The following is a 24,836-nucleotide window of genomic DNA, read 5'->3' as shown; positions in this document are numbered from 1 at the left end:
CTGCAGTGGTGCCTGCATGAGTTGCTGCGGGGGGGGAGGGAGCAGAGGGCCTAAATAAGAATTTGACCCCTGCTGTGGCTGTAAGATGCGGCATGGAGCTTTCACCCTTGGTTGCTTAGAAAGGTTATTGACAGGATTTTCCCCTTCATTTTCCACCTCTGAAGGTCTATGACTGACAGCAATAAATAATAAATTAATTAAGTGATCACTTCTGGTTTGGCGCCGCACCATAACAAGCAGACGGCAGGATCTCCACTGGGCTGACTTGGTTCTTTGCTTGCCTGTGGCTGATTTTGGCAAAGTCTTATTATGAGAAGGGGACCAGTGGAGAGGGAAAGTTGTGGAGTGTCGGAGGAAGAAAGGCGATCAAAGCTATATCTCTTCTATTTTGTCTGTTTTCAACAAAAGACTGTTTTGCAAGAAACTTGAGAACAACATAAAGAACTAAAAATTAAGATTTATAAAAGCATGACCAAGAAGAACATATTTACTTCAATGTGTTTAAGTCACTGGGATCAGATTTATTGCATCCTGGAGCACTGATCGCCGGGCTCAATCTTTAGATATCATCTTTGAGAAATCTTGGAGAATGAATGAGCTCTTGATGACTCAAAAAGGAAAATATATATTTCAAGAGGAAAGCAAAAGATAAAATAGGCTGATAATTAGGGTGCGTCTTATACTCTGAATGAAGCTTCCCGCGGCCCCCCCCCAGCCCTAACTAGCTGCTAACGATCTTCCCAGCTCTTACCTTGCAGGCTCTTTCATTGTTTCTCTATGCAAAGAAAGTTTTCCAAGCCTTTGCAGAGTTTGTTTCGTTACTCTAACTTGCTCTGAGTAAGTTTCTTTCTAGTCATAACCAGGTGCTAATTATTATTATTATTATTATTATTATTATTATTTATTAGATTTATATGCTGCCATCTCCGTAGACTTGAGGCGGCTAAAGATGTCCCCAGCTCTTACCAGGTTGCAAGCTCTTTCATTGTTACTCTCTGCCAAGAATGTATTCAAAACCCTGTCTTTGTAGGAAGTTTTTTTCATCGCTTTACTTGCTCCAGATATTTCTTTCCAGCCCTAACCAGCTACTATTATTGGACCCAAGCTCTTTCATTGTTACTCTCTATGAAAAATGTTTTCCAAGCCCTAAGTCTTTGCAGGGTTTATTTCATTACTCTAACTTGCTCTGAGTAAGTTTCTTTCAGCCCTAACCAGGTGCTAACAATGTTCCCAGCTTTTATTAATCTCGGCCAAGAATGTATTCCAAACCCTGTCTTTGTAGGGGGTTTTTTTCATTGTTTTACTTGCTCTGAATGTTTCTTTCCAGCCCTAACCTGGTGCTAACAATGTTCTCAGCTTTTATTAATCTCGGCCAAGAATGTATTCCAAACCCTGTCTTTTTAGGGGTTTTTTTTTCATTGTTTTACTTGCTCTGAATGTTTCTTTCCAGCCGTAACCTGGTGCTAACAATGTCCTCAGCTTTTACCGACTTGCAAGCTCTTTCACTGTTACTCTCTACAGAGAAGAATGTTTTTCAAGCCCTAAGTCTTTGCAGGGTTTTTTTCATTGCTTTACTTGCTCAGACTGTTTCTTTTCAGGTGCTAGTGATGTTCCCAGCTTTTACTGGCTTGCAAGCTCTTTCATTATTACTCTCTCAGAATAAAAAAAAATTAAGCCCTTAACCAGGGGATAAAATAATGTGCCGAAGCTGACCAGACTAAGGATGCTAGCCAGATGAATACCTAGTAAGCAGATTCTTTTTCCTATTTTCTTCCCCCAAAACTAAGGTGCATCTTATATTCTGGTGCATCTTATACTCCAAAAAATACAGTATATGACTTTATTATTTAGACATTGGCTTCCTTTAATGCTTCCTTAGTTAAAGGAAGCTTAAAGGATTAAGTTAAAGGATAGTTAAAGAAATTATGATTTAAAGGGGAATTGTTACATCAAAATTGGTTGATACTGTTAGCTGCTTATAGAAAGACTCAGAGATGGTCCAGTGCGCCACTCCGGTAGTGGCCAGCTGATTGTGCAATTTGCACATGATGGCTCTGGTGCTGTCTTTCATAGTCCATGCACAGTGCCATCTTTCCCCCCCTAATTTTCAGTGAATGTTTTGCTCTGAGTATGCGCAGAAGGAAAAATAGTCCTCTGCGTATATGTGGAAACAAAATCCTCGGAGAAGGGCAGCATATAAATCAATTAATCAATCAATCAATCAAACAAACAAACAAATAAATAAATAAATAATCAAATGCATGCCACATTGCAATGCACACGCAGCACAACGGTAGGGCGATAAGGGGAACCCACTCCAATGTATATATGTATAAGTATAGTCTTTCTATAAGCAGCTGACACTATTCACCAATTATATACACAGTATATATGCTTTAGGGGGAATTGATATACTAAAATTGGTTAATATTATCAGCCTATATATGCTTTTGAGTCAGGGGTTCCTGATGACTGCCTGAACACATCTTCTCAATAATGATTTCTCACCTACTTCCTAGGTGAGAAGAGTTGACTTTGTATCCACAGGGGAACTAGGACTTATTGTCTCTTGGTTTTTAGTCTTATATCTTAAAAATCACACCAGATTTGCTCTCTTATGTATACTGAATTTACAAATTCTCAAATCTATTGCATTACCACATTTCATTATATTTTATTTCACAGACCATTTGGAATGGCAACAAACTCCTGAAGAAATGTTTAAGGAAACTGTTTCCTTCAATGAGGCCTCTTTCTAATGACCACAAATGATCATCACCAACTTGAGGTATTCATATGGTAACCACTGTCTGTTTATTAAAATGTAGTAAACTAGATCATCATCAGATTTTTTTTGTCAATAATTTTTTTAAAAACCTAATGAATTAGAGAGTGATGGAAAAGATGGAAATCCTAGTTAAATAGTAGAAGATATGAGAAACCTACCAAAGACCTTATAACCACTAAATCTCTACAGAGATACACAAAACCAAGGATGAAAACCTCCTATTGTTCCATGTGTGTGTGTGTGGAGGATTGGATTGCTATATGTGTATACTACAGGCCACAAAACCAAGCAGAAGAAATAGTTGAATGCTTTGCTAATTACTTAATAAATGCATGTAGGAAACATTCCACAAGAGTAATGGGAGATTTTAACTACCCTGTTTGTTTGTTTGTTTGTTTGTTTGTTTGTTGTTGTATTGTGTACAGTTGTATATATGTGTGTGTGTTAAAACTACAGTCTAGCCTCTCAAGCCCTAGCCATAAGGGTTTCCCCAGTTTTGACAAGCTGGACCTTGGTTCCGACCCGCGGCCACCTCAAACCTAGTCCGCTGTGCCTTCAACCATGGCTTGAACATGCACATGGTGCTGGCAAAAGAGTTGGACTCTCTGGTCGCTCTTCTTCCTCCTTCTCTCGTCTCCTTCCCCCTTTCCAAGGCTCCTTCTGGAGGAGAGCCAAAATGACATAGGGTATGGGGGTGGGGAGAAAGAGACCGAAAGAACCTGCACTCGATACATGGTCAGCATGATTTTAAAAGTGAAAGAAAACCAGCAAGGAGGGAAGGTTGTGTAGGATAGCCAAATGACAACTACTTGTGTGGCTCTTATCAGTTGATAACCATGTGCATGGTATGTATTCTGGGTGCCACAGCATACACAAAATAGATACAGTGTGGAGATCCAGAGTACTTTTTGAAAGAAATGAATCCACCCAAGCCATTTGAGTCAAACTATCTTTCTGTTTGCAGAGAGGGTGGATGGGGAGGTGGGGTTGAAGAGAGTAAGCAAGTGAAATTAACCTCGAGTGCATTCCCTTATAGGTCATGAGTCATTTTGAAGATGTAGCGGTTGCTTGTATATATTTATGTGGGCCTTTCTCTCTCTCTCTCTCTCCTCTTCTTTGCTTGTGGAGGAATAATAATCACACTAATAACATTAATAAACAAGCAAATAAACCATGGCGTGGGGGAAGAAGGAGAAAAGAGGAAAGCTGCTCCCCCCATACAAACACATGAGCAGGCAGAGTGAAGGGAAAAGAAGGAATGAAGGAGAAAGGGGTGGGATTCTTGCTCCTTTGATTGGCTGGCAGCAAAGTGTCCTATGCACCCAAAAGCCTAGGTTGAATGGAATTTGGAGCCCTTTCAGTGACAAAAGGGCTGGAATGGAAGGGGCTGTGACAGAAGGGCTAGGCCAAAGAGCTTCACTGGCCAATAATTCTTGGCAGCCTCAAACACGTGAGCTCAAGCTAACCATGCTGTTTCAGCCAAGAAGAAAAGGCAGTGCCCAATAGTTGGGGGTTGAATACCAGAGACCAATCAGGCACGGCCAAGCAGAGAAAGCGAACAGTCATGGAACTGCAAATGGGAGATCGAACAGATTCCTAACCAATTTAGATGACAACTTTGTCATCCAAAACTAGAGGAAAAATTATACTCAATCTAAATCTTACAATAGAGAAGAAATGATAAAGGGAGTTGAAGTTACTGGAAATTTGGGCAAGAATGATCATGTCATACTGGAATTATATATATTGCAAACGCAAGTATTACAATACAATCCAACCAGTATCTTAAACTTTAAAAGAGCTGATTTTAACAAACTCAGAGAGAGCTTAAGCAAAATATCATGGATAAAAATCCTAAAGGAGAAAATAATTGAAGAAGAAAAAGAAAAACTTTAAAAAAATGAAGTAAAAGCCCAGTTCAACACAATACCACTGAAAAAGAAAAACAAGAAATCCAAGAAAAAAACAGCATGGTGGCACAGGCAAAAGTGATACACACAAAAAATGGAAAGAGGGACACATAACTAAGATAAAATATCAGCAGATAGCCCAAATCTGCAAAGGTGAAGTCAAGAAAGCAAAAGCTCAGAATGAACAAAGACTGCAACAAAAGTCAAAGATAATTTTTTAAAAAGAGTTTCTTTCAACGTATAAAGAACAAGAAAAAAGTCAAGGAAACAATGACTCCATTAATGAGAGAAGATGGTAAGGAAGTAATAGACGGTAGGGAGAAAACAGAGCTGCTTAATTCATTCTATGCATCAGTCTTCATGAAAAAAGAGACTATAGCCCAAACTACCAAGGACATAACTGTAAAAGACAGACCAGCAATAAAACTTAAAGTAAACAAGAAAATAGTAAGGGAAGACCTGTCTGACCTTGCTGAATAGAAATCACCAGAACCTGATGGATTTCCCCCCAGAGTTCTGAGGGAGCTGGCAGATGTTACCTGAGAACTAGTGTTGGGTGAACCCAATGAAGTTCGGGTTCGGTGGGTTTGGACGAACTTGGTGGCGGAGTTTGGGTAAGTTCGCCGAACCTGAACCTGAACCCGAACCCTTCTGGCCCCACCCTCCCATCTTCCAGAAATAAAACCACGGTCCAGGAAGGAATCTCCCGGATGTCAAAATTCCACCCCCAGAATCCCATCGTGGGATTCCCCGCCTTCTCCACCCCTGTTGCGGCCATTGCCCAGAGCAGCCTTAGCTCACCCTGGTGCTCTTTGAAAAGGGGAGGTGAGCGGCAGCAGGCAGAGGGGAATCCCCCCCACTCCCCCAGCCTCTGTGCCGGTGCCCGGCTGTCATCTTCTGAGAAGAGGAGTAGGAGCCAGGCGCTGGCGCGGCGGCTGGGAGAGTGGGTGGATTCCCCTCTGCCTGCTGCTGCTTTGGGGAGGTGGCGGAGAAATTCCTCTTCTTCCTTCTCCTCTTCCTCCTCCCTTCCTCCTCCTCCTTCTCCTCTTCCTTTCCTCCTCCTCCTCCTTTCTTTCTCTTCCTCCTCCACCGGCATTCAAAGAATTGCCCCCCACGCCTCCTCTTCCTCTGCTGTTTTCCCCTGCTGTTCCCCCCTTTGCTGGCATGCAGTGCTGGAAAGAAAGCGATCTTTCTTCCCCTGTATTTTCTGGAGTGCAGGGAAGGGCTGGTACAGCTCAGTGAAGGAAGGAATGAAGGGGCTTTGGGGAGGAGCGGAGAAATTCCTCCTCTTCCTTCTCCCTTCCTCCTCCTCCTTCTCCTCTTCCTTTCCTGTCTTCCTCCTGTCTCCTTTTATTTTTACGGAAAAGGCTTGGATGCCGCAGCTGCACATTTTCCGTAAAAATAAAAGCCCACGCGCAAAGGGGGTGGGGAGCCGATGTGTATTACGGCCTCACGGGATTCAAGGGAAGAAGAAAGAAAAGAAAAAGAAGGGAAAGGGGGCAGAAGGTTTCCCATCAATGACGTCCCACTTTACCAATGTTAAAATCTGGTCATCTTAATCTTGACAGAATTGAACAATGGATCCTATCAAACATCATGAAATTTAATGTGTAGAAAAGTAAGATTTTATACCTGGGAAGGAAATGTATAAGTGCATATTAGGCATAACCTGGGTCAAAAACAGTAACTTTGAGATGATCACTTAAACATGAGTCAGCAGAGTGCAACAGCAGCCAAAAAAGCTAATACAATGGTTGTTTAAACAGTGACATAGAATCAAAATCACATGAACTATTACAGTAGTACTGCTTTACACCTGTAATACTGCACTTTTGGTCACAACATTACAAAAAAGATATTGAGACTTTGGAAAAAGTGAAAAGAAGATCAACTAAGATAATTAAAGGCCTGGATACTAAAACATATTTTTTTAAAAACAGTTACAGTTATAACATATTAAAAAAACCAGTATAGTCTAGAGAAACAAAAAACTAGAGAAGGCATAGAAACATAGAAACATAGAAGTCTGACGGCAGAAAAAGACCTCATGGTCCATCTAGTCTGCCCTTATACTATTTTCTGTATTTTATCTTAGGATGGATATATGTTTATCCCAGGCATGTTTAAATTCAGTTACTGTGGATTTATCTACCACATCTGCTGGAAGTTTGTTCCAAGGATCTACTACTCTTTCAGTAAAATAATATTTTCTCATGTTGCTTTTGATCTTTCCCCCAACTAACTTCAGATTGTGTCCCCTTGTTCTTGTGTTCACTTTCCTATTAAAAACACTTCCCTCCTGGACCTTATTTAACCCTTTAATATATTTAAATGTTTCGATCATGTCCCCCCTTTTCCTTCTGTCCTCCAGACTATACAGATTGAGTTCATTAAGTCTTTCCTGATACGTTTTATGCTTAAGACCTTCCACCATTCTTGTAGCCTGTCTTTGGACCCGTTCAATTTTGTCAATATCTTTTTGTAGGTGAGGTCTCCAGAACTGAACACAGTATTCCAAATGTGGTCTCACCATCATTCTATATAGTGGGATCATAATCTCCCTCTTCCTGCTTGTTATACCTCTAGCTATGCAGCCAAGCATCCTACTTGCTTTCCCTACCGCCTGACTGCACTGTTCACCCATTTTGAGACTGTCAGAAATCACTGACAGCAGTATTCCAGTATTTGAGAGGCTGCCACAAAGAGGAGGGGTCAGTTTATTTTCCAAACCACCAGAGTGCAGGGTAGGAAACAATGGATGGAAACTAATCAAGAAGAAAAGCAACTTGGAATTAAGAAGAAACAGTAAGAACAATTAATTAGTGGAACAGCTTGCCATCAGAAATTGTTGGTGCTTCAATCACTGGAGGTTTTTAAGAGACTTATCTGGACAGTGACTTATCTGAAATGGTATAGGGTCTTCTGCTTGAACAGGGCACTGGACTAGAAGACCTCCCTTCTGTTGTGGTTAGCTCTGGCCCAGCTCCTGCACCAAGGAATGTGCAGGTGGATGTGGGGGAGACATCCACATGCCGCAGGCCTGTTTTGATCCCGATGGAATCTGCCGATGAAGCCTTCTCTGACCAAGGCAGCATGAGTGACAAGGAAGACGGGAGTTTGGCAGACAGCTCAGGAGGAGATCAATCATCTGTATCATCTTTGGATTCTGAACAAGAATTAATGACTGCTTAAGGGAAATTGTACAGACTACCCAGTTGTTTTGGGAAAAGTGCACTTTGCAATACAAAAACAGTGCTTTGTTTATTTTGAATTTTGTGATAAAGAACATTGTTTTGAATTTTCAAACGTGTGTGTGTCTGAAATTTGTACCCTTGAATTTTTGGGAGGCTCCTATCAGAGAGCCCGGCAGAACACCTTCCAGCTCTATTTTGATTGAATTGGCCCACAATACTTGCTGATGTCATCATTCCATCTTATTGGCCAAGGTATATGTTGTGGAAGAACATTTAGTTCTTTTCCAGATATAATCTTTGAGTAAACTAAATAAAAATATTGAACAATTGGTAAACTTCACCTACCAATGGTAGTATTCACTATATTTAAAATATAATTCTGGTTATTTGTGATGACAGATTTATTTGTAAAATCTGAGGAGATAAAATTGTTTAAATCCCAAACTACTATTCTACAAAAGAGTGATAAAAGGAATTCCCAAACTTTTAATTCACTTATGCATTAGTTCTGCTTATTCCTCTGAGATAATTAGTTTATAGACATTAGCAACTTTATACATTATATTTGCTGTGTAAGAATGTTTCCTCATGGCTGTGCTGCAACTGTCATGATAAAAAGTTTTGTCTTATCTCTTTTCTACTTATCTTGTGTTGTGATTGGCTCTGGCCCTGCTCCTGCCCCAAGGAATGTGGAGGTGGGGAAAACATCCACATGCCACAGGCCTGTTTTGCTCCTGATAGAATCTCCCGACGAAGACTCCTCTGATGAAGGAAGCATGAGTAGCAGGGAAGAGGGGAGTTTGTCAGACATCCCAGGAGGAGATCAATCATCCTTATCATCCCTGGATTCTGAATAAGAACGTATGATGGACCCACACATGCGTAGAGTGATGCATAGGAGAGAACAACTGAAGGATTATTACAGGAAAAAATTGAGGCCACCTGTGGTTGGGTGGGGCTGCTGTAATTAGAGCTATAGATAAAAAGAGCAGTGTGCTGGTTTAGCCTTGTGGAAGTGGTCCCTTCCAACTCTAACAATAAATAAGTAAGTAAGTAAGTAAGTAAGTAAGTAAGTAAGTAAGTAAGTAAGTAAAGTAAGTAAGTAAGTAAGTAAATAATAAATAAATAAATACATAAATAAATACATAAATAAATACATAAATAAATACATAAATAAATACATAAATAAATACATAAATAAATGTTTATCTGATTCATAAATCGTGGTTTTGCTGTTGGATTTGAATTGCATTTAACCTGTGCCTTGTGTGTAAGAAAATCCCTTTGACATTTAAAAAGTGAGTTTTTTCTGCTTTTCTGTTGATAAAGACTTTTGGTTTTCCTTCTATCATGTGGTGTGTGTCTTTTTGGACTAATTACCCTGTAATTACGGGCGGTTGGGACATGCCGGCAGAACATCTTGGAATCAAAAGAAACATAGAGTGGGAAGAAACCACACTAATTAGTTCATAGACACATACACATTCACATGTAGCAAAGCAGGAAATCTCCCAATATGGCCATAACACTGTCATAAGGAATTATTTGCATAATTGTGTTTTAGGAAACCTGGGAAAATTTGTGTAAATATGTAAGTACACACACACATTATATGTTACCCATATCTGCTATCCACTGTTCTTTATAAAGTATAGTGTAAAGTGGTAGTTTGCAGATTCAACCAAAACATAGCAATATTTAAAATAAAATGTAGAGGATCCCCACATCTTTGTTATTTAATTTATTTTAAAGGCCTATGGAAATGTTGCTACAGGTAGTCTCAACTTACAACCACAATTGCAACAGGAACTTGCAACTTCCATTGCTAAGCGATATGGTCATTAAATGGGTTTTCCCCAATTTTATGGTCTTTATATTACAGTTGTTATGTAAGTCATGCAGTCATTAAGCACATCCAGCTCCACCCATTGACTTTGTTTGTTGGAAGACCCCCAGCAAGGTCAAATGGTGATCATCTGACCAACGTATGTGGCATTGCAACCATCATATCCGCTGGTTGCCAAGCATCCAATTTTTAATCATGTAATAGCAAAGATACTATAACATTCATGAAAGGACTGTTTGAAAGTTAGGTTTTTTCCAGTGCCATTATAACTTTGAATAGCCATTAAGGATTAAGTACTGTTTGTACAGCTAAGACAGGCTACCCTAGACAGAAACTTCAGAGTCTAAATGCAGCCACTAGAAAGGTGCCATCCTCGGTCTGAACAGGATCAATATCAGGCAGATTGAGGACACATTAGAACACCACCCAAATTTTGGGAGATTTATAGGTGACAAAGTGGTTTTATTTTGACTCTAAACCAGGGTCTCCAACCTTGATAACTTTAAGACTTGTGGACTTTAACTTCTAGAATTCTGGGACTTGAAAGTCCACAAATCTTAAAGTTGCCAAGGTTGGAGACCCGTGCTCTAAACTATTCTGGCTTTTTACCTGGAAAACAAATGGGAAGCCAGACAAGTTATTTCAATAAAGGAATGACATGCAATTCTCTTTATGAGCATCAGGTAATAAATGGGATTCAGCTATCTGGACAACAGTGGTTTTCACACAAATTTATGCCTGTCAAGCTTGCCTTGTCTGACTTTGCCATTTTCCCCTCAATAACATGATTGAGCTCAAGTTAAAAGGGGTTTTGGTCTGATTTCTGTGGCCAGCTAAACAACAAATAATTGAAGTTTAGGCTTCTGCATAACTAAATTCAGAGTTGTTAATCTTAAGCAGAGGGTTACCTGTACACATATAGACATGGTGTATCAATAGTGCTTACACGTACAGTAGATGTACATTTTGAGCTTATGCACTGGAGACAAATACACACATATCAAATTACATAGAGGTATGTGTATACTAGCTGAATACTTAGCTATCTTTTAAAAAATATGGATATACTCTTATTTTGGACACAAATAGAGAAAGAAAACCATAACATGGATTTAGATAAGTAGCCTCTATACATGTTTTTTACCTTAGGTGCTTATAATTAAAATTAATCATGAGTAGTTTTTCCCATCTCTTTTTTCTCTCTTTCATCCTCCTCTAATGCAATCTTTTGACTGTTCTCTCCCCATTCCATCTATCATTTTTCTTTCATCTGTCTTCTTTTAAAAAAAAAATGCAAACAATAGAAAAAGCATCAATGAGTGAAGCCAACCGTGAGTTTCAATCCATTAACTGAAGACCAAAACTTATATGACTTGGCAATACAGATAAGTATTCCAGGTACTCTCTCTATTTAAATTAAAGATGTTATTTTTTAAAGCATAAGCCAAGTTAGCTTTAAGACTTATGGACTTTAACTTCTAGAATTCTGGGACTTAAAAGTCCACAAATCTTAAAGTTGTATGTCTTCCAATCCTTTCCCCCTGTAATCCATGCTTTTATATATTTAGTTTTTCATTATGACATCATTTTGGAAAAACTGAACAGATTTTTTTTATAAAAAAAAATAGTGTTTCCTGATATTTACTTTAAATATTAACTTTTGAACTTTATTTTTTACATTTAAGACAGAAAAGAAACATGAAAAAGAAGCTGTCAAACATGAGAGTTCAGACATAAATGTCTTTCTTCCAAGTATAAGTGAAACATCTTATGCATGACAGAGCAGAATCACCCAATGTATCAACCACCTTACCCAAAATTCTTTCATTTCTAGAATTTGGCAATCCTCCTGTGCTAGTTGAAAGATCTTCTGGTACAGGCATAGGCTCATCAATGTCATCTGGAGGATCGCTTACAGGAGGACTTTCTTTCCCTGATAATAAAAGAGCAACCCCACCAAGTTAGGAAAGTTCTCTGTTTATTTCTTTTCAAATAAGATACAGATACTATTTATGATTTCAAGATCATAAAAAACAAGGCAAATCATGATGTTGGCTTTTATTTAGCAAGAATTTTAAAATTAAAAACAGATTTTTAATTGAACAAAGCCTAAACCCTAAAGTTTAGTAGGTATATGCTGCTCTCTAATTTTGTATCAAGTCACAATGCAACTAATTTTATTATAATTTTCAATTCTTTTAACACACTGAATTGAAGTCAGGCTATTTTCAATTAAATTCTATTGAAAACAACCAAAGTTGTAGTAATGATCAACTTTTCATATTGATTTGTAGGGCTCTAAAAGCAACAAAGTTAATATATCAGACAGCTGAATAAGGAGAAACAGATTGTGGAGAATTTGGAATATCTTTCTGAATTGATTTCTATTTTGATTCCACATTCATATATTAATCCTCTATTTATTGAAAGGAAATGTTAAAAAGGAAAGATAAGAGAAGCGCACATTCTTCTCCACATTGATATTCCTACCTCTTATGCACATAAGCAGCTGAAATATATTTTTGGTACAATGCACATATAACATGCACTTTTTAACCACTTATACTGTAATAATTACAAGACATTGACTTTTGTGTAAATAGCTTTAACATTAAAGCAAATACTAGTTCGCTGCTGTCTATTCCTAAATTCTGCTTTAATAGTAAATAAATAAAATAAATAGAATTTGTTCTTCTAGTTTGGGTATTACTCAGCAAAACTTTCTTTTTGAAATATATTACCAAGTACATAAATACATTTTGTTTAATGTGCTACATATTGGCTCTTCTCCTGAGCACCAAAGAGTGTTTGGTATTTATATTTCATGCCTTAACATTGTTTAAATTGTTATACTCAGATAAGTCAGAGTTGTGTGGCAATTTTAATAGATATTTAATCACACTCACATTTTATAGCAGAAGATTTTCAAAGTGGAAATATGAGGGAAATAGTTATTCATTTTATTTTCAAGAAGCATGTTAAGAATAATAATTGGAACTGGCTGTGCAATTGCAAACAAAGAAGTAAGCACTGGGACCAACTATTTAAATGACAACTAGACATCCGAGTCCCAAATGTATTTCTTTGCTGCTTGATAGAAACCAGTTCCAAATATATGTTTCAAATCTTCTCCATGCATTTTGTTTACTCTGTTTAATTACATAAATTTTCTTATACAAAACTATGAGGCTAGTTTTCTGGCAGTGCCACACGTGCTATTGCCGTGCCATCTCAGCTTGGCACATCATATTCAAGTCACATCTAACAATACGTCTAGCCAAGATAAAGCCCCAGAAGGCTAGTTTGACAAGTCTGTTTTTTGTTATCCAACTGACAGTACTTCAATTAAAAATACTAGATTTTGGCTGTAAATAATCATTTGATCCCTAAATGGCATGGTAAAAAAAAAATCAACATTTCTTGCTAATAGTAACAAAACACCTTGATTTCACTCTGTAAAAAAGACAGAACACACACAAAAAAACAGAGAAGTATGATATGATACGTTTTGGGTACTAGCAGACCAACTTTTCCTTGCTTACATCTAGCAACCTGCAGATTTTTTGCAGCCCAAGTATGATAGCTCCTTTCTAGTATCATTAGCCTTCATTTTTCAAAAGGGGCAATAGAATAGAGTTGTCTGAACAAGCTAGTCTAAACACTTGTAATGTATTTATGAAACGTATCTTATAATATACTATTGTTAAGTCCTTTTACAATTAGCATCACACCGGCTGCTAGTTGAACCTGATTGACTATGATGCAAGCAGCCAGCAAGCCAGAAAGGGCAGCGCCGGACTTACCCGGCAGGCAGGCTTTGCTGGAGGGACCGGGAGACACGGTCCCTCATGGCGGCCGCCATCTTGGATCCCGGGCGAAGTCTCGCGATGCGAGACTTCGCTCGGGAGATTCGGGGCCTGATTGGCCAGGCCCTGATTGGTCCGGGCGGGGCCTGCTTGCCCTATATAAGGGCGAGCAGGCCCGGGGCTCTTCCTTTTCGCCCGGACCAAGCTCCTGAGCAGACGTTCGTTCGTCTGCTCCGGCGGCCATTTTAGGTGGCGACCTCGTGCGAGGCGCCATTTTGTGGCCTTTTGGCAAGCGAAGAGCCTTTCAGTGATAGCGGAGCCAGCATCGGCTGGACTCCGCTCCGGTTTGGAGCCTCATTGCCCTTGGGGGTGGTGGGTGGTGCTGCCTTCTGGGAGGCCCCGTGGGCTTGCGGTGTTTCCTGGGGGGTTCGAGGCCTGGGATAAAGGCCTAGTGTCGGGCCTTGTGGCCCGAGGGGAGGTGGGATTAGCCTCCTGTAGGGGTTTTTCTGCGGAGGCCTGCGGCTCCAGGCAGGCCTTTGCCAACGCAGGGCAGGGTTCGTTGGTGGCTTTTCTCTGCTTTACCCCCTTTTTTGTAAAAAATAGATTTAGTTTTTCTGTAATGGCCCCTAAGAAGCGGCCAGCTAAGGCCCTCCCGGCCCAACCTGTGGTGCGGCCTAGGAGGGCTGCCAGGCCGTCTGCCCGGGCTCGGGCGGCGGCAGAGGGGCCCCCGGGGGGGATCCCGGTGGGGGGGGTGGTTGGGTTTCCACCCACAGTCCCTCAACCCGCGGTGTCCCCTTCTCTCTCCTGGGCCAGGGTACTGGAGCGGCTCGACGAGTTGGAGAGGTGGCGGTCGGGGGCAGGCCCGGAGGGGCTTTCCTCGGCTGCCACCGCAGCATGGGGCGCAGACCCCGAAGAGGAGTCGGCCCCAGCAGGGCAAGTGGCCCAAGAAGGACAGATGGCGGGCACCGGACAGGCGGGCAGCATCGGTCAGACGGGCCACGCTGGACAGATGGCCCAGCCGGGGCAATGGCCATCGTTCCCGGGCCCATCCAGAATGGGCCCACCGTGGATGTCTTCTACCCCTTACGGGGCAGGTGAGGTTGCACCACATACAGGCACATCCCCGCTCCTGCCCATACAGGGTCCCGGGTTCATCCCGCCAGCTATGGGGGGTGGCAACAGTTTCACGGGGGCTGCTGCAGGCACCTGTGGTCAGGTTTGGTCCCCGCCAGCTCCGCCAGTGGGGGCGCTGGGGGTGCCTGTCCCACCTGGGGCGGGGGTGGGGGGTTGGATTCCTCCTCCACCGGCCATTATGCCACCGGTCCCATTCATGTATCCACCGGGGCTTGGGGTGCTGGGCTCGGGGGCCACCACGGTGTGGGACCCGTTCGCCAGCATCAAGCCTGGGGCCATCCCTTGTGGGTTGCCCGCCACACCTTTAGGGTACCATCTGCACCCGTCAGTTAAGGAGGCAATCTGGCGGGGGGAGTACGTTGATTTGTTCTCCATCTTGAACAGGGAGGTCCCTAAGCAAGATAAGGAGGTTGTCCCTGGGGAGAAAGTGAAAAAGACAAAGGTCACGAAATGCTTCAGCTCGTGGCTGTATGCATTTCTGACCTTTGCGTCGGTGGTCATTCAGAGGCAGCCGGGGAGGGCCGGTGCCTTGCTGAAGTACATCGACCTAATAGCGAGGGCCCATTTCGAGTATGGGGGGACCATATGGAGGCACTATGATAAAGGCTTCCGTATGCGTATTGCCCATGACCCCTACTTGCCTTGGGATATGGTGGTTCCGGACCTGTGGTTCCAGGCCACTCATATGTCAGGGAAGGAGGGCTGTGATAGGACCGATAGCGGTCATTTTATGGAGGAGGAGCCTGCGACGCCCGCGCCGGCCAAGGCCGTGGCGGGTGCCGTTAGTAAGGTTGCCTCTTTAATATGTCACGAGTTCGCTGCAAAGGGGGCGTGTTTTCGCCCCATTTGCAGGTTTCGTCACGCCTGCGGAAGTTGTGGGGGAAACCATTCCGCAGCCGTGTGCCCCCGCCCCAAGAAGGGGATTGAAAAGAAAGGCTCGGGTCCCCCAAAGCCTCCCCCACCTGCTGGGGGAAAAGGGGCCCAGCCCAATTAATTTAGGGGTGCTCGAGGGTTGGTTGGGCGACTACCACCCTCGCTCGAGAGCGGCCGCTCTCTTGCTAGGTTTCGCAGAGGGATTTAGGATCCCTTATCAGGGTGTTAGGAAGGCCTTCATGTCTGACAACCTTAGGTCGGTTGTTGGTCATGAAGACATTGTTAGGGAGAAGATTGGGAAGGAGGTTGCCGAAGGCAGGGTCCTGGGGCCCTTTGCGGAGCCACCCTTCCCGAATCTTCGTGTGTCTCCCTTAGGTGTGGTCCCCAAAAAGGCGAGTGGTGAATTTAGGTTGATTCACCATTTGTCTTTTCCAAAAGGGGAGTCAGTGAATGATTTCATTCCTGACGAGTTGTGTTCAGTCCGGTATGCATCCTTTGATGCAGCCGTGACTATGGTTAGGAAGTGTGGGGTGGGAGCCCTTATGGGTAAATGCGACATTAAGTCGGCATTCCGGCTCCTCCCCATACACCCGGATGACTTTGAGCTGTTGGGCTTCCATTTCGAGGGGGGCTATTACGTGGACAGAGCTTTGCCCATGGGGTGCTCTGTCTCGTGCTCTCTTTTCGAGAGTTTTAGCACCTTCTTGGAGTGGGCGCTCAGGAGGCAAAGTGGCCTGGGTACGGTCGTTCACTACCTTGACGATTTCCTTTTGGCGGGGCCTGCGCATTCGGAGCAATGTTTTGCTTTGATGCGGGACTTCGAAGCCCTTTGTGCTCAATTAGGGGTGCCTTTAGCCTCTGAGAAGACCGAAGGCCCCGCCACCAGGATTACCTTTCTGGGTATTGAATTGGACTCAGAGGAGCAATCTTCCAGATTGCCCCTAGAGAAGTTGGCAAAGATCAGGCGGAAGCTTGATGAGGTCCTGGGCTGCCGGAAGGTGACCCTACGGCAGCTTCAGGAACTGGCAGGCATTCTTAATTTTGCCTGTCGGGTAGTTGTTCCTGGAAGGGCTTTTTCCAGGAGGTTGTATGATGCGATGAAGGGGCTCCGTTTGCCCCATCATCGTACCCGCCTTTGCGCCGGGGTCAGGGCTGACCTCGGCGTGTGGCGGGATTTTTTGGACAGATTTAACGGGTTGTCTTTCTGGAGGCACGAGCTTCTGTTGGAAGCTGAGTTGCAGCTCTGCTCTGACGCCGCGGGGACTTGTGGTTTCGGGGTAGTGTTAGGTGACCAGTGGTGCTGGTCGGTATGGCCTCCGGAATGGAGTGCCACCTCGTTGGTTAAGGACCTTACGTTCCTGGAGCTCTTCCCCTTAATAGTGGCCTTAGAGCTCTGGGGGGAGCAGTTTAGGGACAAGACTGTGCACTTTTGGTGTGACAACCTAGCGGTTGTCCATGTAGTGAATGCCCTGTCCTCAAAGAGCGACAGGGTCATGCGGCTTGTCCGCCATTTTGTGCACAGGTCCTTGTCTCTAAACGCATTGTTTTTGGCTAAGCATGTCCCCGGGTTAGATAACGGGGTTGCTGATGCCTTGTCCCGTGGTCAGTTGTCCAGGTTTCGGACCCTGGCCCCGTGGGCCCGAGAACTGCCAGAAGCGTTCCCCAGCCACCTCTGGAGTCTGGGAGGGATTCAGAGTGGTGGAGAAGCGAGGCATCCCGGGCAATCTCCTTGTCTGTAGCGCCCGGCACCCTCAGGGCATACCAGCGTGCAGGTAAGGAGTTTGGGGAGTTCAGGCAGGGCAGGGGGTACCAGCTTAGTTGGCCTGTCCCTGTAGAGCATTTGGCCGAGTTTTGCGTCCAACTTAGGCGGCGTGGCCTGTCAGTTAGGACGATCCGGTCCCGGTTAGCCGGCCTCGCCTTTCTGTCCAAGGCGGGGGGGGTTGCAGATCTTTCGGGTGACTTTCGCATCCGGAAGATGCTGGAGGGCTGGCTTAGGGAGCAAGCGGGGGCCCCAGGTGACACTCGTCAGCCCCTGACGGTGGAGCAGCTGTCATCAATCAACGTGGTTTTTGGCAGTCTGTGTTCCTCATTGTACGAGGCCCGTCTTTTCAGGGCAGCGGCTTGTGTCATGTTCTTTGGGGCCCTTCGGGTCAGCGAGGCCATGGCTTCGTCTCAGGCTGACACTTCGCTCCGGGCCTTCCAGTTCGCTGATCTGACCTTTAGGCAAGGGGGGGTGTCCCTTGTAGTGAGAAGGTCTAAAACGGATCAGCTGCACAGAGGGGTTGCCTTACAACTTAGTGCGGCCACCGACCAGTCGGTGTGTCCGGTGGCCGCCCTACGGCTTTATTGTGGTATGAGGGGGTCAGGTCAGGGGTACCTGTTTAGGCATTGTGACGGTACCCCTCTGACCCGTTTCCAATTCTGGGCTTTAGTATCTAGGGCGATGGCCCAGGTGGGCATGGATCCCGCCGGTTATGGAACGCATTCGTTCCGTATCGGCGCCGCCACTAGTGCGGCACTTTCTGGTTTCCCGGCCCATCGGATTCGGGAGATCGGCCGCTGGCGGTCAGCGGCATATTTGGGGTATGTTAGGCCCGCTGAGGATCCCAGGCAGGGCTTAGGCTAGGTAACCTCTCTGTGTCTGTGTCCTCTTGCAGGTCCCCAGGCTAACACGAAACCGACGGCGCTGCTGTGTGGCCACAGCATGATTTTCTGGGCCGGCCGCGCGGCAGCCAGGAGCGCCATCGGGACCCACCTGTCCCTGGGGCGGTGGGTCAACGTTACCTGGATGGGCCGGAGAGGTATGCGGTGGGAGGGTCTCCTACCGGCGTTGCTGGGCGGTCAGCATTGCGCTGCGCCCGGCAATATGGGGGGCGGCTCCTGGAGTCGCGCCCAAAGGGGTCTGAGTGGGCAGCGTCTTGTGGCCGCACCCAGGTGGCTGGTATTGCACTTAGGTGGCAATGACCTGTGCATGCTGGGAGGCCTGGCGCTGCTCATCCAGGCACGCGAAGACCTGCGAAGGCTTCGTGAGGTCTGGCCCGCCACGCAGGTGGTGTGGTCAGACATATTACCTAGGATTGTGTGGAGGGATGCCTCTTCCCTTAGGGCCATTCACCGGGCTAGGAGACGAGTGAATAGGGCTATGGGGAAAACGGTTAGAGAAATGGGTGGAGTGGTAATACCTCATCCCCTTATATCAATAGATAAGCCATGGCTCTACCGTAATGATGGCGTTCACCTGTCTGACCAGGGGAACGCCATCTTCTTACAGGACCTGCAGCGGTCTCTGCGTGAGCTGGCGCAGCTAGAGGGGGGAGTCGGGGGGCCAAGATAGAGATCTGACCCCCGCTCCTGTGGCAGGTTAGGGGCGGAAAATTGGGTGGTTTAGCAACCGCGCGTTCTCCCTTGGGCATCTTTGGGGATGATTGACAGGTTCTCTGCAAGCTCATGGAGGGAGTTTCTGCCTGAGCAGCTGGGGGGAACCTGTCTTTGGGTCCTGCACCTTTAATTCCCCGATTCGGGTTAGCCGGTGGGACCCCCCTCATGCACAGCATGGCAGAAAAGGTCACAGGTGACGGCCTGGCCCTCACCTGGACCTTGCATCGAGATACGCCCATGAGTTGCCCAGGAATGTTTGCTGGCATACGTCATTTCCGCCCCGGAAGTATTTGTTTGACCCTGCAGGTCCAGTTCCGGGTCATAGTTGTTTATGCAAATTTATGCAATATTATTTGAATAAATTATGCAAATTTATGTTAATAAAAATGACCCAATTTTAAATCCAGCTCTGGTGTCCGTGTCGTTACTCCGTCTCTCCAGCAAATAGAGCCCTATCATTAGTTCAGAGTTTGACAATTCCAGTATAATAAGAACTGTAAAGCAGCCAGTTCTTTGTTCTGTTCTAGGTTGCTAAGATAAAGGTTTGCTGTTGCTGTTCACCACTGAGTCTGCCTCTTTTCCTGTCAGCCCTGACACACCAATTTTATACTGGTAATGAAGGTGGGACGAAGCCTGAAGGAATGCATGGAATTGAGACCTTTTAAGAGTGAGTCACTAGAACGAGTCTGCGGAGAGGGGCAGCATACAAATCCAATTAATAATAATAATAATAATAATAATAATAACAACAACAACAACTGAAGTTTGAACTGAACTGATCATTGGCAGGGTGACAAGATGTAACTGACTGTTTAAAGCCATCCTTTTCAAGATGGCCAATCTATGGGGGATGGGGTCTCATGGCTGCAGCACTGGGGATATTTCCCTGTCTTCTGGGAATGTCCCCAAGTCCCATTGCCTGGGGTTCTGGTCCTTTTGGACCAGACCAGATCTCTCTTGCAGGGAGAGTGATGCATGGGACACTACCAGGGGCCTGGCAGGGGCCAGCATGCCCCGCTGGGTGAACTGGCTTGTCTCACATCGGCTGTGGTGAAGCTGGACAGGCAGCCATGCCTGTTCCAGCACAACTGCGGAGACTACGCAATGCCAGGATAGTAGCTGAATGATTCCATCTTGAAAGAGAATTTGAGAAGTTACCTGCAGAGGGGAAGAAGGGATTTCCTGCCTATGGTGGTAAGCGGAGAGTGCCTGAATGGGATTTTAGACTTTTGTTTCTTGCTTGGTTGCTGGACGGGGTTAAAATGGCCTGAGATTGAAGAAGGCAGCTATATGTGCAGTGTGGCATTTCAGCGGAAGCTTTGAAAAGTAGCGAATTGCCCATCATTTGATTTTTCCCAAATACCTAATTGGTTTTCTTTGAAATTCACCTTTTGGAATTTGGAATTTTAAACTTCTGTTTTGGATTCTTATCTTTCTTTTCTTCTATAAACTGAAGAACAAGTCACTAAAACCGGAAGGAACTATAAAAGAACTATTCAGAGAAAACTTGGAAAATTGATCACCTAGCGACATCATGTGGCCAGAGGAAATATAGCAGTTTGCTATATGTTTAAAGACAGTATTCTTGCTGTGAGAAGATGGACCAGCTAATGCATGGGAGGAAGATAATGTTCAAGATGAAATTATTTGAACTGAATTGAACTGATTTGAATTGATTTGATCTAATTGGACTGATTGATTTGACTGAAATTACATTTGGACTTTGAATAATATAAATTGAAATTAAATACTTTTAAGAATTAAATACTTGTAAGAATATCTAGAAGTTACTAAAAGATATTAGCACTTTCTTTTTCACTTTTCTCTCATAAAGTTATAAATTATAAAAAGAATTGAGTATACATAATGAATGGGATTTATTAACATTTTAATCTTATTCGGAGTTTACTAATGAAAATACATAATAAATACATATATAAGCAAGTGATATAAAGTGTAAAATGAAAGAATTACATAAGAGGAGAAAATTTAATGGCTTATAAATTAACAAAATTGAAAATAGCTTTGATCATTGCCCATAATATAGGTGAGATATTTGATAATGATTATGATTATTTTTGGATGATCTTTTTTTTTGTTTTTCTTCTCTGTTCTCTTCTTTCTTTTTTTTATTATTCTGATTGATTGAATCATAAATTGCTTATTTGATTTATGGTGGTAAACAAAGGGGGAAGAAGGGGGAAAAGGAAAGGGAGGAGAGCTATAATAACAGAAGTAGGATTAATATGGGATAATAGCTAGCACTAATTATGTTAGGCATCATAAGGAAAGACAGATGAAACAACGAAGAGTTAAAATGAATAGATTATTGAAGATTATCACACTGAGTTTGATAATGGAAGATATTTTGAGTTAGGAATAATATACAGATTAGGGAAGATTATGGCACTGCATTTAGCAGAAAAAATAATTAAAATAGGGAAGATCATTGCACTGATATGACAGTGACACACAGATTAGGGACGATTATTACACTGGGATTGGCTGTGGGGTTTATAGATTAGGGAAGATTATCACACAAAGAATGGCAGTGGAAAATATTTAGATTAGGGAAGAATATTAATTGGTCTTTTTTAATGGAAGATACTTCTCACACAAAATAATGGAATAATAATGATTTATATTTATTTTGATCTGTTAAAGTAGAAACGATATACTGATATAATGAAAGAAGTGAAATAAATGAATTGAGTAGGAAATGTATTTTAAAATTTCTAACAACAACCCTTCCCCCTATGTATAAATTAAGATACAATATGAATAGTGTTTCTTCTTTTCTTTTTCTTTTTCTTTTCCACTCTCCTTTTTTCTTTTTTTTCTTTCCTTCCTGGGCTTTTAAAAAGATGTAAACTTTGGATATTTTCTATTGTTAAGGGCAGCTACGATAAAATGAGGTTTTTTTCAAATGAAAGTAGGAATGTGTTTTCTAAGAAAGCTAGAAAGGGACTGAAGCACGATGGCACAGTTAGGAAAAATAGCAAATAGCCAAGAGAAATTTAGATAGCTATAGCACTTTAAATATAAATGAAAGTGAAGAACATTATCTAAAATCCAGATGATAGCATTTGGAAAGGAGGTAGCACAGGATGAATGATATATGCCAGAAATAATTGGATAAATCATTAGAAAAATTTGATTAATTTGACTAAGAATCTGGCATTTTATATTGTATTGTACTATATTTGAGGAATGTAAATTGGAATCTCTATAAGGTGTGAAAAATAATAAAAAAAATTATATCCCCCCCCCCAAAAAAGATGGCCAATTTACCACCCTTCACTCTGTTCAAGCCAGCCACAGAAACCTGAGATGATTATATTACCTGATCCAAATGCATTATGAGGGTGAACCACTTTACGGAGCTGTCCAAGTCTCCCTTGGGAGACACTAATAGAAAAGTTAAGGAACCACTGCACTCCTCTTCGCATTTTGACAGGAGGCATGCATTTATATAGCTAGGTATTTATTTTTCACCAATTAGAACAAAAGCAAAAAATAAGCATACAAAAAGGAATCACATGAGAAATATTTGCTGCATAAATCAGATAATAACAGCCTTCCACAATTGGGATCCAAATTTTCATCCTTATCAAATATCATAATAAAGATATAATAAAGACATAATAAAGACACAATAAAGTAAAGTTAATAACATTGATGTGGTGGTGCATCCTGGCACAAATTTGTCCCAGAGAAATGTTAATCTAGTAAAAAGAGATTTCCAATGTCTTAGCATGTGTTCTGGTTTCTGGTAGAAATTTAGCAATTACAAATAACTCTTATTAAATGCATTATTTCATGAATAAAGAAACTCCATTTATTTCTCTGCTCTTCTGGAATTCAAACGTATTTCATACAGGCACTTATCTGTTGGTCCGTTCTCTCCCTTAACTGCATTTCTCACATTCCTTCTCCTTCTCCACTTAACAAGATTTATTTTCCTAACAGCATGATTTCTAAAACAGTAGTCCTGACTGTTAATCAACACAGAATACTTTTGCTTACTTGAGAGCGGCAAGAAAAACATCAATTTTTCTCTTCGGCAACGTTGAAACTCCACCCTTCTTCCCCACTGACCCCCTGACGTGCCAAATACATCACTACAGTATTTAACCCATTCCTCTCCTTAATATCTTCTTCCAGACACCTGTTCTCTACATTTTTGGGCCCTTCTGAATTTAGGGTTAACCCAGTGAATGTCTGATTCTCCCTCACTAGATCCTGAACTCATAGCCCCATCCTGTGGCTGGCCTCTCACCTGTTCTACTACCTGTAACCCTGGCCCCCCACTAATTCATAAACACTATCTGAATTTGAGTCCTCAATATCTTCATCATCCTCCAACTGACCAGGAGTATGTACAACAGCATGGAGCTAGGCAGAATAACTGATTCAATGACTTTCTCAGAAGTGTTACCAGTTTGTGGTCAGGAGGATAAAACAACTTGTATCACAGATTTTAATGTGTGGTTAAGGCAGTGGTGTAAAGCTGAAGGTTTTTGCTATGTTAACCATGATGTCAGTAGATGGTCTGGTAGGGAGTTGTTTAATAGGGATGGTTTGCATCCATCATACAGAAGTACCCAGGTGCTCGGTGAGGAGTTCAGAACAGGCATTTAAACTAGGTAAAGGGGACAGAGATGTAACTGATGTGGATGATTTCTGTCCCTGATCAATGAGGATAAAGCAGTTTGTTGAAGTTTATGAAAAGGGAGCTGTAAATAAAATAGATGTAGTTGTTGGAACAATGGAGCACAAGAAGGAAGAGGGAGGAAATGCATAGATGGGGGAGAGATAGATAGATGGTGGACTTGAAGCACTTCTGTGATTCTAAGCACAGGCAGGGTGCCAAGTGCAAAAGTTTGACTATCGGGACTTAACATGTCTTTTCCCATGTAAGGTTGATAGACTCCTGGCGACATTTCGATGAATTCCCACTCGTCATCTTCAGGCTGTTGTCTTCGGCTTTTGTGTTCGGGATGAACAAACACATACTACTACTACTAATAATTTATTAGATTTGTATGCCGCCCTTTTCCGAGGACTTGGAGCAGCTCACAGGAAATAATACATGAGATACAAATCCAATATTTAAAAACAATTTTAAAAGCCCTTATAAAAAACAATCATACAGTGCAGACAAACCATACATAAAATGGAACAGCTAGGGGTATGTCAATTTCCCCAAGCCTGGTGACATAGGTGGGTTTTCAGAAGTTTGCAAAAGGTGAGGAGGGTGGGGGCAGTCCTAATCTCCATGGGGAATTGATTCCAGAAGGCTGGGGCCACCACAGAGAAGGCTCTTCTCCTGGGTCCTGCCAGACAACATTGTTTTGTTGACGGGCCCCGGAGAAGGCCAACTCTGTGGGACCTAATCGGTTACTGGGGTATGTGCAGCAGAAGGCGGTCCCGTATTCTGGTCCAAAGCCATGTAGGGCAGCCAGCGTAGGCCGTGTAGTGTTGACGAGACATGGGCATATCTAGGAAAGCCCCTGATTGCTCTCGCAGCCGCATTCTGCATGATTTGAAGTTTCTGAACACTTTTAAAAGGTAGCCCCATGTAGAGAGATTTGCAGTAGTCGAACCTCGAGAAGATGAGGGCATGAGTGACTGTGAGCAGTGACTCCCTGTCCAAATAGGGCCGCAACTGATGCGCCAAGTAAACCTGGGCACTGCATAATTTGCTACGTTTCTGTTCTGTCTCACATGGCAGCCAGCCAGTAATTAATTCCAAATTAACCCTCAGACACAAGGTTTTCAAAATGAAAGAGTCTATTTACAATAAATTTCATTGTAAAGCACAAACTAGGACAAAAGAATGTCTTCCGACTGCCAAAGTTCAGGCGGGAGGCCAAGTTCATAAGATAGATTCATAAGTGATTACAA

General features: G+C 43.1%; 1 protein-coding gene across 12 annotated transcripts in view; it reads right to left on the bottom strand.

Annotated features, from left to right (window-relative positions):
* Positions 1–24,836, bottom strand: part of IKZF1 (IKAROS family zinc finger 1) — a 133,703-nt gene that overhangs the window by 70,433 nt on the left and 38,434 nt on the right. For all 12 annotated transcript variants that reach the window (XM_070767427.1, XM_070767418.1, XM_070767419.1 and 9 more), the window contains exon 3: positions 11,552–11,671. In XM_070767427.1, the coding sequence (XP_070623528.1) occupies positions 11,552–11,671 (120 nt within the window). The remainder of the gene's footprint in view (positions 1–11,551; positions 11,672–24,836) is intronic.

The sequence above is a fragment of the Erythrolamprus reginae genome, chromosome Z (assembly GCF_031021105.1).
Source record: "Erythrolamprus reginae isolate rEryReg1 chromosome Z, rEryReg1.hap1, whole genome shotgun sequence".
Taxonomy (NCBI): domain Eukaryota; kingdom Metazoa; phylum Chordata; class Lepidosauria; order Squamata; family Dipsadidae; genus Erythrolamprus; species Erythrolamprus reginae.
The sequence above is the reverse complement of the archived record's forward strand: the minus strand, read 5'-3'. Positions and strand labels throughout refer to the sequence as shown.